Raw genomic sequence first — 23,229 nt, 5'->3', positions numbered from 1 at the left:
GCAACTTATATATTGATATTAACTGGTAGTTACCCAAGCATCTGTCATTTTTCAATTCCTGGACGCCTACCAATTTTCTGGTAGAGGGGCAGACTACTGCACAGCAAGTTTAAACCTAGCGTTGGGCCCCCTTCTCTGTTGTGTTTTCTGGCAGACTTCAAGTATTCCACAGACCTTCTTCCACTCCCGGTGCAGGTTCCAAAAACAGTGATCAAAAAACGAGAACCACCAATATCCCACCTCCATTAACCTCAACTCCTCTGCAGATGACTCATTCAAACACTTGACCAGAGCTGTTCCTTATGTCCTTTTTCAAGCTGACTAACTTCTGCTTTTGGCAATACATGGCAAGAATAAAGATTGCTACAAGCGCTGCACGAAAAAGCAAACAAACTAAAATGAAACGTTTGTCTCTAAAAATGCACAGATAAAAATGCAGTATTAAGAAAGTCTGTTTGTAGCAATAGCCTTGAAAAAGAAAGGTGGATCGCCAAGCCACCCTGAAGAGCAACTAAACTTCTCTAGGATGTTTTTGGGAAATAGGAAGTGTAAGTAAACTGAGAAGAACATCAGGGAAAGGTCATCAAGTTTAGAGTAGCTGGACTTGACTTTAGCAGCTGGTAGCAGCTAAATTACATTTCAAATTGGTTCTAAGTAAAAATGTATGAAGGCAGCTTAGGAGCATAAATGATTCTGCCTCAGAGCTGATTAATCTCGAGTACACTGTAATGAGGAGAGGGATGACACGGCAGTCATCTTGAGAAAGAAGTACCCTGCTATTGGCACACTTTCCAATAGTACTAGAAATAGGATTGCAGTAGCAAAATAAGTACTTCTGAGGTTTCAGATGAAGGAAACACATCCTTGACAGCTTAGATGAGAAAGAGCATTGAATTACAAAGTGCTCAAATGGCCTGGGCTCCCTATCTCTTACTATGCTAACATCTGAGAATGTTGATAGACTAACTTCACCTCTTTATTTCTAGTTTCCTCAAAAAAAAAAAAAAGGGATTTCTAAAAATTCTTGTTTATAAAAACATCAGAAACTATGTGAAAGTGCAATTAATTTTACCCATGCAACCACAAGTCATTAGCAGTCCCTGTTTTGGCTTGGAAAACATACATGGATTGTACATATACAGAGGTGAAGATGCATCACTGCAGAGATAATAGACCATTAACTTCCAGTGCTTTTATACAGCTGGGACTGAATTAGTTCTATGCAAGATGATTGTACTCAAGACTGCCTTTAAACTCAGTAGCAAGAAACATATGCTGGAGGCAATACAGAACTTCGATGAGTTAATTGCTCACCAAAGCCATTTCTCACCTTCCTCTATCACCTCCCCTTAACACAGGGGTGCTGGTGCTGCCGTCCCCACTGGGAACCACAGTTAAATGCCCAGAGCTGGTAAGGCTGACCTGGGGCCTGATGTTCCTCACCGCTCTCCCCTGACACGAGTTACAGGGCTGAGACATCACAGCACTTCGCAGAAAGACCCCAAACCTCCGCATACCCTTTGCCAAACATCCGTGCCGCAGGTGAGGGCTGGGCAGGTGGCCTGTGCCAGGGCTGCAGTGCCCCAGGGCCGAGCCGCGGCTGTCTTCATCCCACGGCGGAACAGGGCCCTGAGAAGCCCTGGGCCCACAGGTTAGGGCTGGTGGCAGGAGGGGCCTGGGGCCGAACCGCAGCAGCTGGCGACGATGGTGCAGTGTACACGCGTGTCCCCTGCACACGATCACACGCAGTAAGCGTGCCCCTGCCCGGCGGATGTCCGCAGCCGCCACCCCACAGCTGTGCGCAGGCCACGCCTGTGAGGGGCACAAGGTGCGAGCCACGCGCCCGCGCCGAGCCACGGGCCCGCTCCTCGCGCGTTTGCACGCGTGAAAACCACCCGCCCGCATTCACACCCGCACGTTTGCGCACACGGGCGTATCCCCACAGACGCCCGCCCGCCCGCGTGCCTATCCATCGGCACCCGCAAGGCAGCGGGGCCCCAGGGGCGGCCGTTGGAGCGCGAGGCAGCCCCGCCCCGCGCCGCCCCGCCCCCTGCTCTCGCGACACCCCTCCCACCTCCCTCGCCGAGGCGCCCGCTGCGCGGAGCGCGTGTGTCACGTGACGGCGCCCGGGCGGGCCTGGTGACGTCAGCGGTCATATGACCAGCCGGGGCCGTCGCCAGTCTCCCGAGCGCGGTGCCACCGCCGCCGCCCCCCGCCGCCCGCGCCCCCTCTCCGCGCTCCCGCCGGTGCCGCCTCGCCCCCTCCCCTGTCCCCACCATGGCTCGGGCCCCGGGCGCGCGGGGGCTGCTCGCGGCGGTCGCCCTGCTCGGTAAGGAGGAGGAGGGGCGGGGCGGCCGCGGCCTGCGGCTCCCGGCGGGGCAGCGGTGGAGCGGAGCGGGGTGGTGGCGCAGGGGGTCGCGGCGGCTCCGGGGCCGGCGGCGCTGGAGGCGGCACCTGCGCGCCGGCTGTAACTGGAAACCCGCTCGTGGGCTCCCACCTGCTGTTGCCATTCAGGGGCAGTCGCTCCGAGCCGGGGGGTCCCGGGGCGGTGGCGCGGCACCCGGCTGGGCTGCGGGCGGGGGGGTAGGGTAGGGCCGTCCGCGGGGGTCCCAGGCCGCAGCGCCCGGCTGCTGGGAGGCGGCGGGTCCTTTAGGGAGGTCATCCCTCCCTATCCGTGCACCAGGCCCCTGCGGCACCTGGGAACCCCTGACAGCTGCGGGAGGTACGAGGGAGAGGATGGAGGGAAGGCGGCGGCGGCGGCTGCTGGGGGCGGGGGGAATCTGTGGAGCTCCCGGGAGCGCTCACCCGAGCATCTGCACTGAACGTGGGGACAGCGCTCCGGGAAGAGCTCGAAAATACGCCTTTGCCTCGCACGAGGCATGGAAACGTGGGAATCACTGATGTCATTGCTAGGAAGTAGCTCTTTTCTGCAGGGCCTGTAATGCTCCCTTAGTTAGTGGCTTTCATCTTACCGTATTTTGAGTGAAATGTAAAATGTTGCAGGAATAGAGAGATATTAGTGCCTTGATGAGAAGGTTTGTTAGTGCAGCAAGAGTGTTTCATGAGGAAGTGTGTCTTGCTTGTTTACTGATAACTACCTTGCTTTAGGTTTCTTGCCCTGAAAGCCACATCACGCGACGCTATCAAGTTTCTGAAATGTGGCTTTGGCAGCAAAAGAAACTTCTTCAGCAGCTAGCAAAAATATTTCCTGAATAAAGCAGCAGTTGAGAACAGTCATCTGCCATCGTTTTAGAGATTACGACAGCCTTTGAAACTCTTCTGCCATTTCTCTAGTAGTAAATATCTTTATCATCGTTGACAGTACTTCAGTTTCTGTGTTACACCGAGCCTGAAAGGTGTCACTCACAAGGGGAACAGAGCAGTTCAAATATCCAGCTCTTTGTGAACCAGTCTAGCAAGCACAGTGGCTTACAGTGCTATCAGACTTGCTTTTGAGGATTGGCGTCTGCAACTTAAGTGGTGTTGAACTGATGTTATAGTAGGAATTCTTTGTATACCTTGTTTAATGTAGTTATGCCTTAAGTGAAGAATTGCTTTTGTTTGTCTTCTAATCAGCCTGTGTCGTTTTTAAGTGGTACCAGAGATAATATTTTCTGGGACTGTAGTAGTCTTCCTCTGCTTAATTATCAGTTACAAACATAACTTTAGTGCATTAGCTTTGTCACTTTCTGGCATGTAAAATGTGTAAGGCTTCTGCAGCTGAGGCAACAGGCTAGTTTATTTTACTACAGAGTAACTATTTACTGTCAAATGGGGCTTTGGACCAGTGTCTAGTAGCTGGGTGTTTCTACATAACTTTATTGTACAATCTCCGGGGAAAACTATGTGGTATAGAGACCCCTCCTCGGAGTACAGATAGCCTCCACAGTCTTCTGACAGAGTGTGGGACTTGGGTGATAGTGAGGGGAGAAAAATATGAGATAATGAGAAGATAATGAGATATGAATATGAGAAGATAATGAGAAGCTGAATTCTGTGGATGTTTGCAGCCTTTTAGTCATCTGAGTGAGCACTGGTGAGGATAAGGTAATGATCACAGGAGGCTGAAGGATTAGCGTGGGTGGGTCAGATGTGAAAGCTTGTTTGGCAACGCCTTGACTTTGGGACAGTAGAAGATTTTTTTTTTTTTTTTTTTTCCTCCAGAATACCTCACCACAGGTCACTTACTGTTTCAGTTTTCCATTCACATTGAGCAGCAAGCACTAAGCTAAATATTTCATATGCTAGCATTAAGTATTTTGTGATGAATTTCCTCATGAATATCAAATGTGCATATGGAATGAAAAAAAGATTTAGGCAATACAGTGATAAATACAGGGAGAGGGGGCTATGGGAAATGAAGTACTTCCCCTCAAACTTAGCTGTTGCTTTTTGAAATATGGGGGAAGATTATGCTTGTTTGCTGTTGAGCATGATGGGTCAGTTGGGTTGTGTGCCAAGCCTAACAGAGCTGCTTGTGCTCTTTGAGTCCTAGAGCACCTGCATTTTTTTCCTTAAACACATCAGAAAAGACATTTCTGAAAATCTAAGTTCAGAGTGAAACATGGATTCAGTATCAGTGTGTAAATAATACATGTCTGAGATCTGGGGAAGGAGAAATGAGTTTGAAAAGGCAACGTGATGCCATTTCAGGGTTATTGATGCATAATCCACGTGTTTCTATTGCACAACTCTAGTCCGAAGGGGAATTTCAAACCTTGCTACCAATGTAGGGATAGTTGGGAAGAGAGAAACTTGGGTAGTAAATTCCAGCCAGTGAGTAATTTAGTGTTGTATTGTTTTCCTCAGTTTTGGCATTGCTAGCTGTATGGAACTGAGACCAAGTATAAAGTAGTTTTCACAACATAGAACCGCTTTTACATTGCGTGACTTTCGAAACATTATTTTACCAAATGCTGCCCTTAACATAGCATTTGCTTGATAACTTCTTTAAGTGTGTTGACACAGTCTCTAAGGATCTGAATTTGTGTGCTAGTCGCGAGCCTGTCATCATGTGACAAGTTACTCAGCTTTGGCTTCAGCAGCTTTTCTGACCTGTAAAGTAACTTCTTACTTGCCGAGTAAGAACTCCGCCGGCTCCGTGAGACGCCGCTTTTGAGATATGTGCCCTGGGTTCCTGTTGAGGCTGACTTAGGAGTTTCATTTTTGGTGTAACCTGCTTCTAGATTGTTCTGCAGTGAATAGGATCATTTCTAATCAGTAGCAGACGATAAACTGAAGAATTACATCTAGGTACAGAGGAACCCTAATCAAAGAAAAGATGGATATTTTATTGGGAATTTAACTACTGTTATCTCTGTTAAGCGTTTTGTATGTCTTAGAGATAACTTATTTTTAGCACTAAGAAGGCACACCTCGCCTTTGCTTGTTTTGGCTTAACTGCAACAGTTTGTCTTTTCTCTCAAGTCAGATGTTATTTGGAAATTCCTTGAGAACTCTTGATGCCATAATGGATTTCTTTGGTATTTATTCTCTTAAGCTTGGCAGGAGTCCCTTTTGGGTATGTGAGTGGCAGTAGATACAACAGCTATTTGAACACTTCATTGCATTATCTTAATTCTAAATTATAGGCCTGCTATTTTAAAATGTATCCTATGTTTTAGTAAATTAGGCTTCCATGTTTTTTGTGCATCTGACTTCAAGATGGACTGGTACCCCTTTCACTCTAAGAGTAACAGTTTCTTAACCTTCTCTGTCACCTGACAGCACCACTGGCTGTCAGTACAACTTTTTCTACTGTAATTCAAAGTGTGAGAGTGTTAGTAGCCCCCTGGCAGTAGAGAATTTCAAACACGGTTCAGCTCTGTGCAGCAGGCACTTGTCTACCTGTTCCCTTTCCAGTGTTCATGCTCGAGCACAGTAGTCCACACACTTAGTTTTCTTGTATTAAAACGTCAGTGGCTTCTGATTTCTTAACAAGGCAGAATCTGGGAACACCAGTATCTCTTTATTTTCCTTGACAGGGATGAGATCTATTCTCTTCTCGACAGGACTAGGGGAGTGGTTTACTCCTACTCTGGGGAGGCTTTCTCTTTTTAAATAGTCAACACAGTGCTCCTTCCTCCAAAACGTTGTTTGGGGCTGCCAGCTACCTTGAAGAATGTGTGTTAGTTGCGTGGTGTGATATAGCAGCACTGACCAGAGCAAGTGCAAAATGAATTTGTGTGAATGCTGAAAAAGGTCCAGCTATGGGAGTTCAGACCTCCCAGTGGACTCATGTAATCAGCTGCTCTAGACCTATCCCAGGACTTCCTTCCTCTAGATAGGAAACCATAAAGAAGCTTCATATGACTAAACTTGATGCAATTGTGCAATTCTCTGGCCAAAAGGCAAGTGTACAGCTGCTAAATAGCCTTTCCTTTATAAGGCTTTCGTACTTTTATAAATTTGTTTATAAAGACAGAGGTTATTCATCTGCAAACTTGAACTGAGAAACAACATGTTTACTGCCTTAATGGAAATCAACAATATCAAAAACATAATCTGAGACTGCATGAATTTATCCCTGTTAGTTGGCAAGGATGAATCCTCTAGGGTTGGATCAGGAACTTCGTATAATCAGATGCTGCACCTGCACAAGTGCAGCTGATTCTCTTCTCCCTGAAAGTACTCTCACCCATCTCTGAATTAAGCTCTATTCCCCTTTTCCACCACCGTGTTTGTGTTCAATCGTGTCCAACAGCAGTTGAAGTGAGTCCTGCCTTGTTCCTGGTAGGCTTTCCAGATAGCCAGTGTTCAGTCTTTGAGTCCACTGGTGACAGGTAAGTATAACTCATCATTTTATGAAGACCGTCTTATCTCACACAAAGTGGTTCATACATCAAGTCTGTCAAAGGATTTTCCTGCTTTCAGCTGTTCCCCAGAAATGTTAGGATTGGTAAATAGTGTGATCTTCTAAAAAATACACTTTTTTTTAAAGTTGTTTTTTCTGTACTATCTCAAGGTAGTATAGATCCTGAATCCTAAGCAAGTAATCTTGCCTTGGTCTTCTGAGAAAGGACTTGTACCAGGTGTCCCTCTGGGAGTGGTGGTTACATTAGAAGGCAAGTGATTAGAGGAGAGCATAACTCCTCAGGGAGTTTTCCATTCTCTTCTCTGGCATAGACTTAGGAGTCTAAAGCGGTGACTAAGGTCACCACTTTGTTCACAAAATGGCACTGAGATGACAGGATCCTTCCAAACCATCAGAATGAGTAAATTACTGTGCACTTCTGTTCATATGTACAATGGGAAGTAAACCTTCTTTAGATAAGAACCAGCATTTCTTATCTCCTTGGATTAATGCCCCATAGATAGCAGTGTTCACTGTGTATACCCTAAGAACCCAAAGAACATCTGGGCAAAGGTACAGGGCAACACAGCAGTGCTGTAGCTTAGGTACAGAGTGTTTGTGTAGTGCTGGCGTTTGTCAGCAAGCATCCCTTACCTTCAGAGCACTGCCGTGCAGTAATTACGGGGCAGGCTGTAGCTGAGCAGAGTCTTTGGCGTGTGTGACCAGGCTGTGGGCGGGATACTCTGAACCACTGTTGCGGCGCTTGTCAGGAGCAGGTAGCTGGGCTACGCTGCAACCATGGTTTTCCTCCCTAATGCTGTAGTCACTCAACATAAGTGCAAACAGGTTCATCCACTAGATATCTGTATCGCTTAAACTACTGATGGTGTGGAATATGTGCCCAGGTGGATTTGGATGGCTTGCTGTCCTTTCTTCCAAGAGGGAGGAAGAAAAATACTCAAGGCTTTTACTTAGGCAGGAAACATGAATATAGTAACAAACCCCAAATTATATAAAAGTAGCTTCTGTGTTTGAGATCCTTATTGTCAGTGTTCCATGCTTCTAATAAAAATTGGAAAGTAAATCATTAACTATAGTAACTGAAGTCCTCTTTGCAAGCAGACAGTGTAAACAATTGCCATTAATACATGCTCGCTTTTTTAGAGCACAACAACCATTAATCTTTCTCCCTTGGTAGCTTTCCATTATATGGGAGAGTAATCTAAGGGTAGGTGTGCGTGGCTAACAGGATTTCAATTATAAGGAGGTTGTAACCTGAAAGCATCTTTGTGTGGTCAAGAGGGGGAATCCTGCCATTCTAAGAGCCGTATTCAAAAAATCTCCTAAATTGTTAGCTTTGTCGTTTTCAGTTTAAAGCAAGCTTAACTTTTTGAAGTAGATTTCTTTAAGATAAACTGTTATATATCCAAGGAAGTCTTAGTTTTGTTTGACTTTATTGTATCTCAGAGTGTTAATACACTCTGCTTGTTTTTTTTTTGGTGTAGGTGTGTTAGATAAGGAAGGATGCTGGATTTAATTCAAGTGACATATCTAGCTGTTGCTTCAACAGTTTTACCTTCAGTCTTTTCTTGCATGAGACTATAATTTCAGAAATGAGGTATAAAGAGAGAGGTTACCTTATGATTTTCAATTGAAAATATGCAGCTAGAATAAATATGTAGACAGCCCTTTTTCAGAACCTATTGGAATACAAAGGAAGCATGTGAACTAAGTGAAATTTCTTTGATGATTCCTCTGCTAGATATCCATAATGTAGTATTTCCAGCCAAGTGAATAATGAACTTCACAAAACTTACTTTTTGCTTTTGAGAAGTCTAGGAGCTCTTCAGCTGTGTATATCTGAAGTACTGCACTTGCTCTGGCAGAAATAGTTGTCAAATAGGGCACTGCAGTTTATTAAGAAGAGCGTTTAAAGTCTGAATTTAAGAAACTGGAGGTTGTATCAGTTTTTGTGTTAAATAGCAAAGAATGTTATTGTTACGAGAAGTACAAGCAATATTCTCAACTTGTAGATATGCTACGATAAAATTGAGTAATACTTTATGTAACTTAATTAGAAGTATTCCCAGGAAAGATTGAGTCTACATCAGTTTGCTTTTCTACATTCTTGACATTTTGACTGTAGGCTCTTACTATTTGTGGGCTGGTGATGATTCACGCATTAATCACCAGTTGACACTGGAACTGCCTTCACAAACTCAACAGCTGCTTTCCTGCCAAACCCAGCGAGCCGTTCCTCTGCCTTCAGCTGGCTGGAGCGAAGAGTAGGCAGGACCTTCTTTCCTTCAGTCTCCTGATTTGTTCTTCAGTGGGTTTTTTCTGATTTTTCTTTGCTCCTATATCCCTCATGTTTCACTCGGTCCATCTGCATTCCTCTATCCCTGCCCCAGCACCGTGGGAGCAGATGATGCTGCAGCACAGTGCTCTCTCTGATTGCCATCCTTGTGCACGTCAGCTTACTCGCTGTGAAAAGCCCTCTTGCCACTTTGAGGACAGCTCAGTGTCTCGTGCTTAATGCTGCTGTCTCATCACTGACCCTGCAAGTTGAGCAGCTGCTGAACAGTTCTTAAGAAGCAACTGAGTTTTATAGTGTTTGTTCCACGCTAACGAAATCAGGATTCATATCATGGTGTGAACTTAACCTTGCAAAAATCTAGTAGTTATGCAGGTGGTATTTTTGACTGTTTGTTCATACCCCTTGTTCTCTATTACTTAGACTTGCTGAGGGTGATTTGCCAGCTCTTTGTTCCCAGAATCCGTATTCCATTTGGTGCTTTCTGGTACCTCTGTGTTGTCTTTTGTTGTTCTCTGAATCATCTGTAATGGGCAGGTCTGTCACATTTTCCTTTAGGTCAGCAACATTTTCTTAATTGTTTTTCAGTCTTTTCTTTCCTCCTGTATTTCTTTTCAAAACTGGTGGTTTTTTTCTGCTTTTATTCTTTTACTGCCTATTACTTGTTTATTTTTAGCTCTAACTTCGCCAAGTTTTTTTAATAGCTGTCAAACAAGGGAGTCAGCATGCACACTGAAGATTTTCATTCTTGCATGTTTTCCATTTGAGTGTCAGTTCAAGTAGCCATGGACTCTTACTCCCTGCCTCTCTGCTGTGCCAGAAATCTTCAAGAAAGTGTAAGCAGTTTGCTCTTGAGAAAGTAGGTGCTTAGGTAAAATGTAAACAAGTTCCAGATGTAAATTTAATTGAAGGAAACTTTGCAAATTGAAACTTCCATGTGGAGGAGCATCGATTGTTTCTAGCACTGCACTGAAGTGCAATAAATAACATTTTCTTTGTGAATATATGTTTTCTAGTGAACATTATGAGCTGGACATAAAGTCCAGGTAGGACAATTTTGCTTTGAAATACCAGTTTTCTACACTGTCCATTCTTAAGTAATGTCTTTCTTCTGTCCAGCTCTGGTTTCAGGTCTAGACTCTTTAAACAACTGGGTAAAGTGTATGAATTCCAGCTTAAGTTTTGGCCCCCTTTGGTGCTGGGGGAGGATATATTGTTGCTAAGGGTAAGGCAACAAAGGAAAATGCTTGCTGAGTGCCAGAGAAATTGTTTCCAGCGTGTTCCTACAGCTGAAGTGCTTTCTACCCAAGTCGAGCTGACATAAGTCCAATTTTTCCTAATAATTGACTTAATACAATTGTATGCACCATAGTTTTGTAGTGAAAAGTTTTAAAATTGAGATTTGCTGTTTGAAAACTTCTTGGACAGGGAAGCTAGCTAATGGATAATCCCTCAGCTGGATCTTTTTGCTGTGTCAGCAGTTGACGGATTAGCATGTTTTGACTCTTTGAAGCTTATTTGCTTGACATAAATGGAGTGGTTTATGCCTTGCAGTTGCTTTTTTTTTTTTTTTTTTTTTTAGGTTTTCTGCAAATGCAAGCTGCTGAAGTGCTAGCATGAAAATGGTGCAGGCTTTTTGCAGTGAGGTTTGCTTTGGATGAGTGTGTGGTGACAAACTGAGAATCAGAAAAATAAAAAACTCTACAATAAAGAACTTGGAACACCGTTGTATGATTTCAGATACAGGAGCACTGTCCAGTTAGCCGTGACCACAAATGAAGGATGAGATAACCAGCTTTCTGCCTGTATCCAGCCTGGCTGCAGTGCTTCCCCTAGGTGAAGCTTCGTTGTCAGTGGATGCTGGCCTAAGTCCATGCTGCTGTCAGAAAGGATGGTCCCGTGCTCCTCTCACCACATCTTCTTACCCTATTAAGTCAGTACTAGTGTGGTCAGTTGTACCAGTGCTCTGAGCACTGGGGCTGGAGGGAAGCGAGTGGTGGGGGGAGAAAAACCGTGCTTTTGTCAGCAGCTCAGTCTGAGGTTAGTTTAAGCCAGTCAGGAAAACATAACCTTGGTCTGTGTCAAGGTCTTGGTCCTCATCCTCCTCTCAAGTGCAGGGAGCGCAATGACATTAAAGAGAAGTTTCTCCTGGCAAGGCTGGCATACTCCATCACGCTTTTTTTGTCAGTCCCTCCAAAACATCTGCAGTCAATCCAAGCTTTCTAAATGCTGCATTCAGCATGTGTACAGCTCAGTGTCCTGGTACAGCGGGAATGAAGGCTGTGTGGTGTGCTGCGGGGGGAAGGCTGAGCGCTATAGGCATGAAGGATCAAATATGCTAAGTCAATTCCGGCTGAAGCTTGCGAAATAGTTGCTATGTAGGGTGAACACTGAGTAGCTGCCTCAAACAGTATGACTGGTGTTTGTTGCAAGTTTTTCTTACCCTCTGGGGACCCAGCATGCCAACAGTTTTGGTTTGGGTGGCTTTGTCTTTTTATAAATGGGATGTTAAATTTTTCCTCTGGGTGTTAGTGATGTTGAAGTTAGTATAGAGACCGTTAATTCCCAAGTTTCCAAACGCAACTGCTGTTTAGGATGTAGTCCCAAAACGTACAGTTGTACATATTTGTCTCTTTGGGATCAAAAATAAGAACTTACATGACACCAAGTTAACCACTTGTCATTCTTCACAGGCTTTTTACAGGCTTGCTCTTCATTTGAGGTGAAAGATTCAAGTGGCAAGGTCTGCATAATCGCTGATCTGACAGTAGCCTTCTCAGTGGAATACAAAAGCAATGGGCAAAAAGAGGTAAGGGGGATGTCTCACTGATTGTCTCTAACTTGTGTTTATAAAATGTGTGGTTTTTCTGCATTCTCACAGTATTTAGACTTTGAACAAATATTTAAGCATGAAAAACTGCTTCAGCAAAGATTTTCCCGTCCCAGTCATATTGCATCAACTTTTCTTTATTACTGATGCTTCTTCTAATTAAACAACAGGGTTAAGGCTGCCCAAAACCACCACAAACAATACATGTGTGAAATTACTTTTGTGACTGAAATTCCACACCAGTCCTATTGGTAGCTAAAACGGCTTTCACTGGAACTGTAAAGGCAAAAATGCTGCCAGTTGTATTTTGGTGAACTTGGTCATTGCAGTTACTTACATGGACTAAATCTGAACTGAAATGTCTGTTGGCATGTAGCTTTTAAACTTCCCTGAAATCTTTGATCTTCTTACTTAGCAAATCTCTAGATTTCTGTATATCTGCAGACCAGTGCAGTGCTTACAAGTTGTTCCACAGCAAAAGCTGTTAATGGAAGGTTAAGAATTTTTATTTATAAATACCCTGCTTCTCAGTTTACTTTTTTGGTGTCTTTACTACTGAACAGGAATTGTGGATTTTTTTTTGTTTATAATCTCATTGCAGTTGCATGTTCTGAGGCACTCTTGTTTAAGCTGATTTATTTCTAGCCATCAGTGTAATGTGAGATTAAAAAAATCCTACTGCTTTGCCAGTGGTGCACTTGCTATGTGTGATTTGAGCTGAGAGTTACATTGCATAGTCCACTTTTTCAGTGGTGCTGATGGAGTGAAATCCTGCTGATACTGGTATACAAGTTTGCATTCAGAGGTGACTGCTTTCATAACATGCTTTTAGTGCTCAAAACTTTCTAGTAAACATTGTATTGGTCTTCAGGTACCGAGTTACTTCTCAGTGTGTAATAAACTCAAAGTATTACAGCCAAACTATGTAGGCTGTACCATTTGCTTTTGTTCTTACTCAGTTGTACTACAGGAAGGAAAGCGTAAATTCTCCCATCTTTCACATGTTTAGAGTTTGCCAGATTTGATTCATCTAGTACAGAAGTACCTGCAAATTCATAGTGCTAGTTTAGGAGGGAAAAAGGTCTAAGAGGTGCTGTATGTACTATTTTGTCCTCAAATTTCAGGGAGCAATACTCTTATAAATCTGAGTGCCAGTAACATGCTACTTGCTATATACAGGTACGTAAGTAGACATTTTATAGTATGTACGAATGTCAGCTGTATGTTTTGTAGCAGTTTCATAGAATATTTTAAAAGCAGTAAGGAAGAGCTGTTACATCATCCCATTTACATGTTTTGTTTTCTGCTCCACAGTTTGCGTACTTTTTTCTTCCACAAAATGCTACAGTAGAGCCACAGAGCTCATGTGGTAAAGGTAACACATCTCATCCAGTTCTGGTATTGGGTTTTGGAGCAGGACATTCATTAAGCCTGAATTTCTCAGAATATGCAGACAAGTACCAAGTCGAAGAGCTAGTTTTCCACTACAATCTGTCAGATGCAACTTTATTCCATAATTCAACTGCAGGTAAAATGAAAACTTCCTGTTCTCATTATGTAACCCTTCCAGATGTAATACCGATTTGTTTCTGTGAATACAGTTACATACTAATGCAATGTAATCTTTTTACAGGAGAAGTGAAGAGAGTATCACATAAAACTATTATTCAGGCATATATGGGCACAAAATACAGATGCATAAGCTCCAAGCACGTCAATATGAAGAATGTGAACATTACTTTCAGCAATGTTACTTTGGAAGCCTATCTCACAAATGGCACTTCCAGTATGAACAGTAGGTATCTTGGAGCAGAAAGTGTACTTGGTGAGCTAATATTTCCAATCATAGATTGTTTCTTTTCAAGTCCTGCCTAATCATATTTAGGCAAGTACAAACTGGATCTAAAGTTCTGATGGCAGCATCTTTTGAAATGAAGAGACCTGCTTCAAGTTTTCTCCTTAGGGGTGTCAACATCCATCACTAGAAGACAGTGCACTGTGTTCCCATGGGTTTTATACAGGTATTAGGGGACATTCCTTCTGTTCATGAGTACTTATGGGTGTAAACACGTGCTGCAGGAGGTCAACTGGGCACATGGCCAAAATCCTAGTTTAAGAAGTATCTGATAACTTCCAAGCATTATGCCTCTACCAGAGTAGTTTGAGCTAGTTACTGTGTGCTCTGGGGAAAATTAGCAATACAGTGGCAGACAATAGAGAAGTGGTCTGTAGGGAGCAGATACGTGCCACCTCCTACACGAGGCCTTATATAAGCTGTAACAGTGATGTTCTTTCTCTGTCCGGCTCAATCACAAAATACTTTTTGTCCCAGTTGCTTATATTGAAAAGCATTTTGGAATTTCACTGCTATAATGATTAGAAGACAAACTACTTCATGGTGTGTTCATGTCCTTTGCTTTTGTGGCAGCGCTCTTCAAATGTGAAGAGCCATGTAAACTGATCACCCATGCTGTCTTAAGGAGTGATAAGTCTGCCTTACTTTTGGGGAAAGTAAGAAGTCTTCATCTTCTCTGGGAAATGTAGAACTCTTCTTATGCTGTTAATCCCATTTATGTACCTGTTAAGTTGAAATGAATCTTACAGACTAGGGTAGTTGGTGCTGGCATGGGATAGATAACATTGAACGGCGTTCTACAGGAGTATCTCTACCTTGTCCCATATATCTGAAAAATACCTTGTCTGATGCATGATAATGCTGGCATTGACTTCTTTTATGGCTGCCTCACATGACTGGCTCAGATCTCAGTGTGTATCATTCTCTTGATCAGTCTTTTCCATTCAATGAACTAGTTTGCAGCAAAGATGTGGACCTACATTTGTCATTTTAAAAAAATCTGATTTCTATTACTGCCATCTTCAGAACTATCTCACTTTTTATATAAGATATCTTGATCCAGTTATCATACCAGATAAGTATGATAAGTGATCAGTTATCAGCAGGCTAGAACATAAGCCATGATATTGGGAAAAGCTGTTTTTTAACATCTACAAAACTTCAGTGAAATCTCCCTACCATGTAATACTTTTCCTTTTAAGACCAGTTATTATGTGTTCTTACATAGTCCTTTGGGTAAAAAAAATCAACATTGTATTATTTCTGGAGAGTGTTCCTTATACAACGCAAGTTTGTCAGCATTTGCTTTATTTTCTATTCCTTACTTCCTTCTCTTCTTTTTTTAGGTTAATATAAATGCTTTAGTTTGCCATGATCACTTCTCCGAAGTTGCTTTTCTCTATCCTGTGGTATCACTGTCTTAATGAAACTATTGATCCTCAGAAAAAAACACGTGCTTTCTTATGATCCTGGGATAGACACTGGTCTGAGTTCAAGCTTTTTATTTTGGTGGTTTTTTTTGTTTCCACATTCCTGCAGTTTTTGCTTTAAATTATCATAATTGCTAAGTTTTTATTACTGTCTTGGGACTGCATTCAGGTATTTTTTTTCATTCCTACTGCACAATGAGCATCTCTTTCTTGTTTTGTGGGTTTGTTTTTTTTTCATTCAGGTCGTTAAAGAATTCTCACTTTATCGTTTTTTAAAATCTTCTTCACCCTGAAATCACATTGTTCTTTCCAGATCAGTTCCTTCTTTCCATTCTTGTAGGCTTGAGACTTCACCTGTCCTTTGACAGCTAGTTATTGATAAACTTTTGATCTGGAATTCTCCCTTAACTTTTTTTCCCTGCAACTCTTTCGTGAGAGGATATTTCTGCTGGTGATCTGGGCAGTGCTCACTGGAGGGAGAAAGAGGCTGTATCCAGTGCATATGTGCATCACTAGTAATGGTAACTTCTTCCAGTGTACCTAGAGGTCAGTGACTGACGTTATGGTAGTGATTATCTGCATCTCTGAAGAAAAGGAGGCTTTCATTTTATCTGTTGGTAGTTTTGTCAGCTACTTTCATGTAACTGTCAGAAAAAGACGTAAAAATCTGTCTCATCTTCACATCTGTCTTGAAGGGTTACTAGGAGCTATGCTGTAAATCAGTTCAGTAAAAATACCTTATTAAGACTCCACCTACGACAAATGTCCACTTGAAGTGGTTTGGTTGTTTCCATCTATGCCAGCTTGAGTAAGAGGCTGTATGTGTTGGGGTCTTGCAGATGGAGGGAAATTCTCCATTGAAGTACCAAGTAAAGCTGCTGTTTGGTTTATTTGTTAGGAAATTAACGTGTTTTGGGACCTGACCAGTATCTATTAAGTGTACAAAAGACAGAGTCGCTCCTCCATTCATCCACCTTCCCTCTGCTCTTTGACTTTCCAGAAATGGGGTAGAAATAGGAAAGTGTGCTATGTTGGAGTCTTTGTGAGTTCAGAAGGTGCGATTAGAGTTCCTCTTTCTGAGCCATAATCGAAAGTTAAGTTGCTGTTTAAGTTCAGAGGCTGTTTATTAGATACCTAGTATCTGCAGGATATGCATGGATTAAATTTTAGAAGTAGGCCTTTTGAGTCAGAATTGACTGCTGCTGCAGTTGCTGTTGTCCTTATAAATTTGCAGGCTGTTATCCCTGACACGTGCAGATGACCTTGGCTCGGAACATGGAAGCCTCTACTGCAGTAACGTCTTTGCTATGACCTTTGATTTTGGCTTAGATGTTCAATGCAGAGACCTTCTTGGCTCCCAGATCAAGTTAAGATCTTGCTGCCAGGTGTTTCTGAGTACTCTGGCAAATAAATCAGTCACTGTTCTTTCTCTCTCCTTTTGCCTTGGAAGTTGCTGCTGAACTGGATGAAGAGAGAAGGCAGTCTTACACACCTTCACTCAAGCCTTGTACCCCTGGTGATGGGTGGCTACTGATGCAGGACTAAAGGGAAGGATGGACGTGAGACCCAAAGGGAGAGGATATAGCAAAATATTTGCCATCAGAAACAGTGTCTTAAAATCCCTTTGTTAAGGATAGAAGAGCCACAGCACTGCTATGAGGACTTGAGGGGTCCAGTAGTATTTTAATGTTATGCAGGTGTTGCCAAAATAATGACATAGGGTCCTCACAACCTGGTAGCGTAACTGAGGGAGGGAAAGGAGAGCAACACATCTCCTGGGAGACCACTTCTAACAGTGGGCAGAACTGTTCCTCTGCATCTAGCACATAAGCGCCCAGAGTGTCTGAGGGGTAGTCATCTCAGCCTTGCTGTGAACATACAGCAGGAAGGCTGGCTCTGTCAACATAGCAGTACCTTATTTAACCTGACTTGATGGCACAGTGAAATGACAGACATGAATAAAAGCAGATGCAGTCACCGTGAACTTCTGTAAATAACAGCAGAGGTGTCATTTTCATATGGCAGGCTTTAAAAGTGTCTCAAACTTTGCAACAAGAGTTCAGGTAACGCTTTACCATTGTGTTTCTTAGGTTTTATTATCTTCTATTAGGAAAAGCTACTTGAAATTGTGTCCTCCTTTCCCTTGAGGATTAAAAAGGTAAAGCGTCCCACAGCTTCACTTTGTTTGGTAATGACTGTTTTCCTTTCTCTCCAGAGACAGAATGTGCTGAAGATATGGTCTCTACTACTGCTGTAGTGCCTACAACTCCTAAACAGACTACTAGCCAGGTTCCCACAACCAGCCCAGCACCAACTGCATCGCCCCCAGATCCTGCAGTTGGTAGATACAATGTGACTGGTCCAAATGGAACCTGTGTACTTGCCTACATGGGGTTACAGCTTAATATCACCTATCTAAAAAAAGATGAAAAGGTACTTTTTTTTTTTTCCTTCAAAGCCTTCAGATTCCTTCTTTGGGGAAAACTTGGTAAATTATTACAGGCTAAATTTTTTCTTTAAAAATCACAGTTCGTTGTAGTGTTCATCCATGATTGTCCTCTATTTGAATTGCTTAACTTGGACTAGACTAGTGATGATTCAAACAGTTCTCTTCTGAAAGTGGTCATTAAATATTTTTCCATTCAGTAAGAGTATTAAAGTTGTCTGTCAAATCCAGTAAGTGTATATGGCCATTCCACAAAAGCAGTAAAAATTATCAAGATACGGGTAGGGGGAATCGTATTATCAAAGATGCCATCTAAACAAGATTTTTAAACTGTTAAATAAAATACAGGAATTTGGCCTGAGGCACCTGAATGGAAACAGTGAATGACTATTAGAAGGGAAAATTATAACTCCTGTATAACTGGACAGGCTTGTGACTTAGTTAACTTTCAGCCAGCGCCGAAGAGGCTTGCGTTTGACTTTAATGCTTAAGAGCTACTTAATGGCTGATTTTAACAGCAAAAATGCTACATGGTTTATGTAAGATCCAGCCCTGGCACAGGTTCTTTCCCTCCATTGTTGATGCAAAGCCCAGCTTGCCAGCCCCATGGACAAACCCGTTATGCGCTAACTGGTAAGGCAAAGCTGTGAGCGTAATCCCAAAGGGACTGCTGAAAGCCCTCGATAGGAAACAGCGACCAATGGTCAGCAAACCTTTATGTTCAGTGAAGCTTTGTTATGAGGACCTTTGATCACAAGCTGCTTTTTCCTATCCTGTGGCTTTATCTGAGGTAATGAGGACGAGTGCAGGCAAACAAATTATGGCTGCTTTTGCATAGTTTAAGTTGGATCTCAGTGATAAAGGACCTGGTGTAAGAGGGTGGTATCTGTATAGGATTTAGCTGCTTAATGCTGTACGTGGTGGTGCAAAGGAATCTATTGCATTTATTTATGGTGATGACTGAGAGGTAAAATGAAGAGCACTGAGAGCTGGTGTGTGGCTGTGCAGTAGCTGGTTATGGTGGACTGTGTTTTAGCCACCTTAATTGTGTGAAATTCCCTAAGCTGTGTCCTGTAGCATGGCATTCTAGCTCTGGTGGAACAGCTGATTTCTAGTGTAGGACCAAAGAAGTTTAGTGTGGAGAAAGCAGCAGATTATTGGCTGCAGCCAGTCAGGGCTGCAGAAAGCCTTGTTAGGCATGCAAAGATGCCCTTTGTGCAGCTCACACCAGCCTGTGACTTGTATCTGCCCAGTCCTCTGTAAAATGTGTGGGCAAACACAGCGTTGTATGCATGTGAGTACAAGCAAGCTAGAAGTTGACTGAACATATGGTGATGCATTAGTCTCTTCAAATGTCATAACCGATCCTCTTGTCTCATAGATGGGATTGGATTTGCTGAATTTCATACCACCTAATACAACTTCTTCCGGGACGTGCGACAATACATCTGCCATCTTGAATCTGACTTTTGAGAAAACAAGGATCATCTTCCGCTTTGCATTGGTAAGCATCTCTAGACAAAGTGTGTAGGGTCTGCAGGACTTCTCATGTGGGAAAACTAATTGGGGCAAGTACAAGAGAAAAGAGATGCAACTACAGGAAGGGGAGTAATTCCTTTGTTTTTGATACTAGGATTTAGATGGCTTAATACTTGGTAACTGTTGTGAGGAAAGAATATATACATGTATGTACGCCCACATATACATAGATAGACATCTGTTTTGTTTGGAATGGGAATTTCTTTTAAGATTATATTGCCTATTCTCTAAAGCTTCTCACCCAAATTGGGAACAGTTCTTCTGTAGCAGAGGAATAGCCTGTGACAAACAGGCATCTCATCTAACCATACAAGTCTGGAACAGGATTTAAGTCCTCATTAACATTCCGTGTACAGCCAAAGAGCCATGTGTGCTTGTCTTATGGAATCCTCTGATGGCTGGAAATCCCGTTTCCCACAGCCCTGCCCCAGTGCTGTATTAAGAGCTGTGTACCCTTGAGGACTGAATCCACTGTTTGTCAGCTTCATGCTGCTTTTAATACTCACAGGATTGATTGTGATCACCTAGACCTGTTGCTATTAAATGACTCTCCACATTTCTGTAGGGTACTGAGCTGCTTTAAAGCTGTATCTGTAGCGCAGGTGAGATCATTGCACTAACCTGGTTAAGGCATGAGTGGGACTATACCTTTAGCGTGGAGGTCAAGTCAGCAGTCTGAGGGGTGACAGTCCCCCTTTCTCTGCCTCTTTTTCCTCTCTCTAAGTTATTTTCCCCAAGGTGCATACCTTCTGTAGCTTTTCTCTCTGAAGTGCAACTAAGCTCTTCCTTTGGATGCTGATCCCAATTGAGGACTACCCTTTGAAAACCTTTCTCAAAATGCATGCAGAATTGATCCGGAATGTTAACAGCTTATGTTGTACATCATTAGCTTAAATGACAACTGCTGGTTTGTTTGTTTGTGTTTTTTTTTTTTTTTTTTTTAAAGAATGAAAGTACGGAAAAATTCTTCCTGCAAGGTGTGAATGTAAGCACGACTCTGCCTTCTGAAGCAAAAGGTAGGGACTTTTAAGAAGTCTGCTTTCAGTGACTACTAGTATAAATATTAAGGGCTGCCTGCATTAAATAACGTGTTAGAAATGTTGGGGATGAATGCATCGAATTTAAGCTCTATGAGCTTACAGCTCCTGCTCTTCAGGATTCTGCTGTAAGACTTTCTCTTACACAGTTCCACAGTTTGAAGCATCGAACAACAGCATGAGTGAGCTGAGAGCTACAGTAGGGAACTCCTACAAGTGCAGTGCAGAGGAGAACCTCCAGGTCACGGACAAAGCCCTTGTCAATGTATTTAATGTTCAGATCCAGGTATTCAGGATTGATGGAGACAAATTTGGAGCAGGTAAGAGGCATACAACCTAAGATTTGTGAAGTGCAATTTGATATAAACATGTAATATTCTGTAGTCAAATGTCAGCGTGTGGCTGCCTTATTACAGATGTTACGGGGGCTGATAACATGTCTGAGTTGAGGCTAGTGTGAGAAGTATGTAAAAAGCCTTGAAATACCTGGGACTTGTTCCTTGTGGTCCAGAGAAGAGTTAAGGGAGAGCGTTAACTTTTCCTCCTAACTGTGTGCGGACGGTTGTATGAAAGGGGCAAAGTTCTGAGAAGTTCTTGACTCTTCTGGTTAATGCTGTGCTTTGTGACTGTGGTCAAAGCAAAATGGCTAGGGGAGGAGTTGTACGGATGTATTTATGATGGCTAAGCTTGTGCATAACAGCAACAGCTCTTGAGAAGGAAACAATTACTACACATCTCTATTGTGCATACAACTAGTACTAGAAAAACTTCATCTTGAATGATCATAGTCAGTGGACTTGGCTTCCTCTTGGTTGTTGGCAAGCTAAGCTAGAATTTAACTTGAGCCAGTTTTATCTGTGTGCTGAGAGTAGAAGCTTGAGTTCTGGATATAGCCAGCTGTTGATGCCCTAGTGCCTAACATGGATCTTTTTCTCTCCCTTCAGTGGAAGAATGTCAACTGGATGAAAATAACATGCTGATCCCTATAATAGTTGGTGCAGCCCTTGCTGGTCTTGTTCTAATTGTCTTGATTGCTTACTTGATTGGCAGAAAGAGGAGCCATGCTGGATATCAAACAATTTAATGACTTGCACTAAAACCCAGTGTAGATGAAAAGCAATTGCAAGAAGCTGGGAAAAAAACCCCCACACATTTCCCCTGAGCTAAGATTGATATTGTAAGGGAACACCTTTTCTTGCAAATTGCTGCTTCTTAAAGTCTGCTTTATTAAATGTGAAATCATCTTGCAGCATTTAACTATGCACAAAAATAACTTCTGAAAATTCTGGTGTTTAATTTTGCTAACTAGTTTGAATATTTACCCACTTAGAAACAAGCTAAAAGTTTTTAAGGGTGCTTTTTTGGAACTGGCATAAGGTCATGTCAGCTAAAGATTCCAGAGAGGGATGTTGCTAATTCACACTGACTCAGTTTCAGAACTCTTAACAAAGGGAAAAGGTTCATTCTTTGTACTGCTGCCATCCAGCAATGATGTTAATGATACTGGTGATGCATTTAAAGAAATTTCATAACAACTGACAAAATTGCAATTTAAAATCTAAACTCCACCTTGTCTCTTAGGTGTGTATTTTTTACTAAGCTTTAAACTCAATGCCTGGCATATACAGGGTGTGAACGACGCAATACTCAAACCTTACAGGAACTCTTTATGATTGGACAGCTCCCCTGTTTGATATTTCTGATGCTCTGCCAGCTCGGTAGGAGCTGGTACTTTTTTAAAATGGGTGTTATTTTTATTTACCTTTTTTTGTAAAGTGATTTCAGTCTCTTCTGTTGGAAGGTCCAGAGAGATCCTGTGACTGCACATGTGTACAATATAGATCTCAATCTGCTGATTCTCTTGCTTAAACTTGGCTGGGGGGTTGTACACTTTAAGGATCAGTTCTTATGTATGCATTGCCTGTAACAATGCTAATAAAGACACTTTTTTTCTGTATGTCTTAGTGTTGTTGATCACTCTTAAAAACATTTGACCATTTGGTAAGTGATAATGTCTTGGTTTGGCTCGACTTTGGGAGCTTCAAACAATCCTTAGCGTGGAGTTATGTTCAACAAGCGTTTAAGTTTTTGCTCTGTGGCACAAAGGTGAGGCTTAACTGTGTATATGTCTTCAGAACAGTCCCTTGTTTTGGACTTTGTATTTCAAAAGAGGTAAAGCTTCTCTGTATCTATAAGCTGAGATCTGGAGAAATTAACTCTTCCATTCAATTGCTGCTTGCTGAGAAATGCCAGTACATTGATCTGCCCTGCTAAGCATCGCTTTCTGAAAGTGCTGCTAAGATGCTCGCTATAAAGACTGCATAAATGACATTTTAGGTTTTATTGTGAAGTTGGATTCTTACCACAGAGTAGGAAACCACTGTCTGCTGAGGTCTGTATGTGCTGGAATGTGCTTGGAAATGAAACTTTGTGTAAAGCTTCTCTGACTCCCTCCTGCAGTAATGTTTTGGTGTTTACAGCACTAGCTATGCAGGGCAGGAACCAAGGCACACTGAAACATTGCACAGAACGCTATTCTTCCGACAGGGAGAACTGAACACATGGCAGTAAGGCTGGTATACTTTAGACCATCTACCCTGCTACCTTGAAGGTACCTGGAAACTATGGATTTTGCCAGTGGTGAATGATCTAGTATGTCCTAGTATCTGCTGATGGGCTAGAAGTAAGGACATTAGCATACCATACAATTCACTACTCAAGGAAAAAGGTGTCTGTCTGGTACCAAAAAGGATGGGCTGGCTTGGAATCATACTGTTGAGTACCTGTCTTTGCATAAGAAGAGCACTCATCTGCTTCCTCTGAGAAGTTGGGTTTTTTTTTTTTCCCCTGCTGAGGAATGAAACAAACTCAATCTGCAGAGTAAAAAAAAAAAAATTTAAAAAAAAGCCTTCCTTGACAAGGAATGAAGACAGCTTCGAGTAGAGAGTCTGATAAAGGAGTGTGGTGTTAAAAGGTGAGGCTTTC

At 42.5% G+C, this 23,229-nt stretch overlaps 1 protein-coding gene across 1 annotated transcript; it reads left to right on the top strand.

The window, feature by feature from the left end:
* Nucleotides 1-2,157: 2,157 nt before the first annotated feature.
* Nucleotides 2,158-22,201, top strand: LAMP1 (lysosomal associated membrane protein 1). The gene is made up of 9 exons (XM_068425563.1): nucleotides 2,158-2,329; nucleotides 11,801-11,916; nucleotides 13,252-13,465; nucleotides 13,571-13,732; nucleotides 17,438-17,655; nucleotides 19,050-19,172; nucleotides 20,154-20,223; nucleotides 20,394-20,564; nucleotides 21,189-22,201. The coding sequence occupies exons 1-9, from the start codon at nucleotides 2,278-2,280 to the stop codon at nucleotides 21,326-21,328; spliced, it is 1,266 nt and encodes a 421-aa protein (XP_068281664.1). The 5' UTR covers nucleotides 2,158-2,277; the 3' UTR covers nucleotides 21,329-22,201.
* Nucleotides 22,202-23,229: the final 1,028 nt, after the last annotated feature.

Source organism: Nyctibius grandis, chromosome 2 (assembly GCF_013368605.1).
Source record: "Nyctibius grandis isolate bNycGra1 chromosome 2, bNycGra1.pri, whole genome shotgun sequence".
NCBI lineage: Eukaryota > Metazoa > Chordata > Aves > Nyctibiiformes > Nyctibiidae > Nyctibius > Nyctibius grandis.
Note: the sequence above shows the minus strand (reverse complement) of the source record. Positions and strands in the feature narration are given on the sequence as shown.

Excerpts from the sequence above, each read along its gene's own strand:
- LAMP1 (XM_068425563.1), top strand. The coding sequence starts at position 2,278 with ATGGCTCGGGCCCCGGGCGCGCGGGGGCTGCTCGCGGCGGTCGCCCTG. Across the intron at positions 11,917-13,251 it reads AAAGCAATGGGCAAAAAGAG|TTTGCGTACTTTTTTCTTCC; the intron begins GTAAGGGGGATG and ends TCTGCTCCACAG. Across the intron at positions 20,565-21,188 it reads TGGAGACAAATTTGGAGCAG|TGGAAGAATGTCAACTGGAT; the intron begins GTAAGAGGCATA and ends CTCTCCCTTCAG.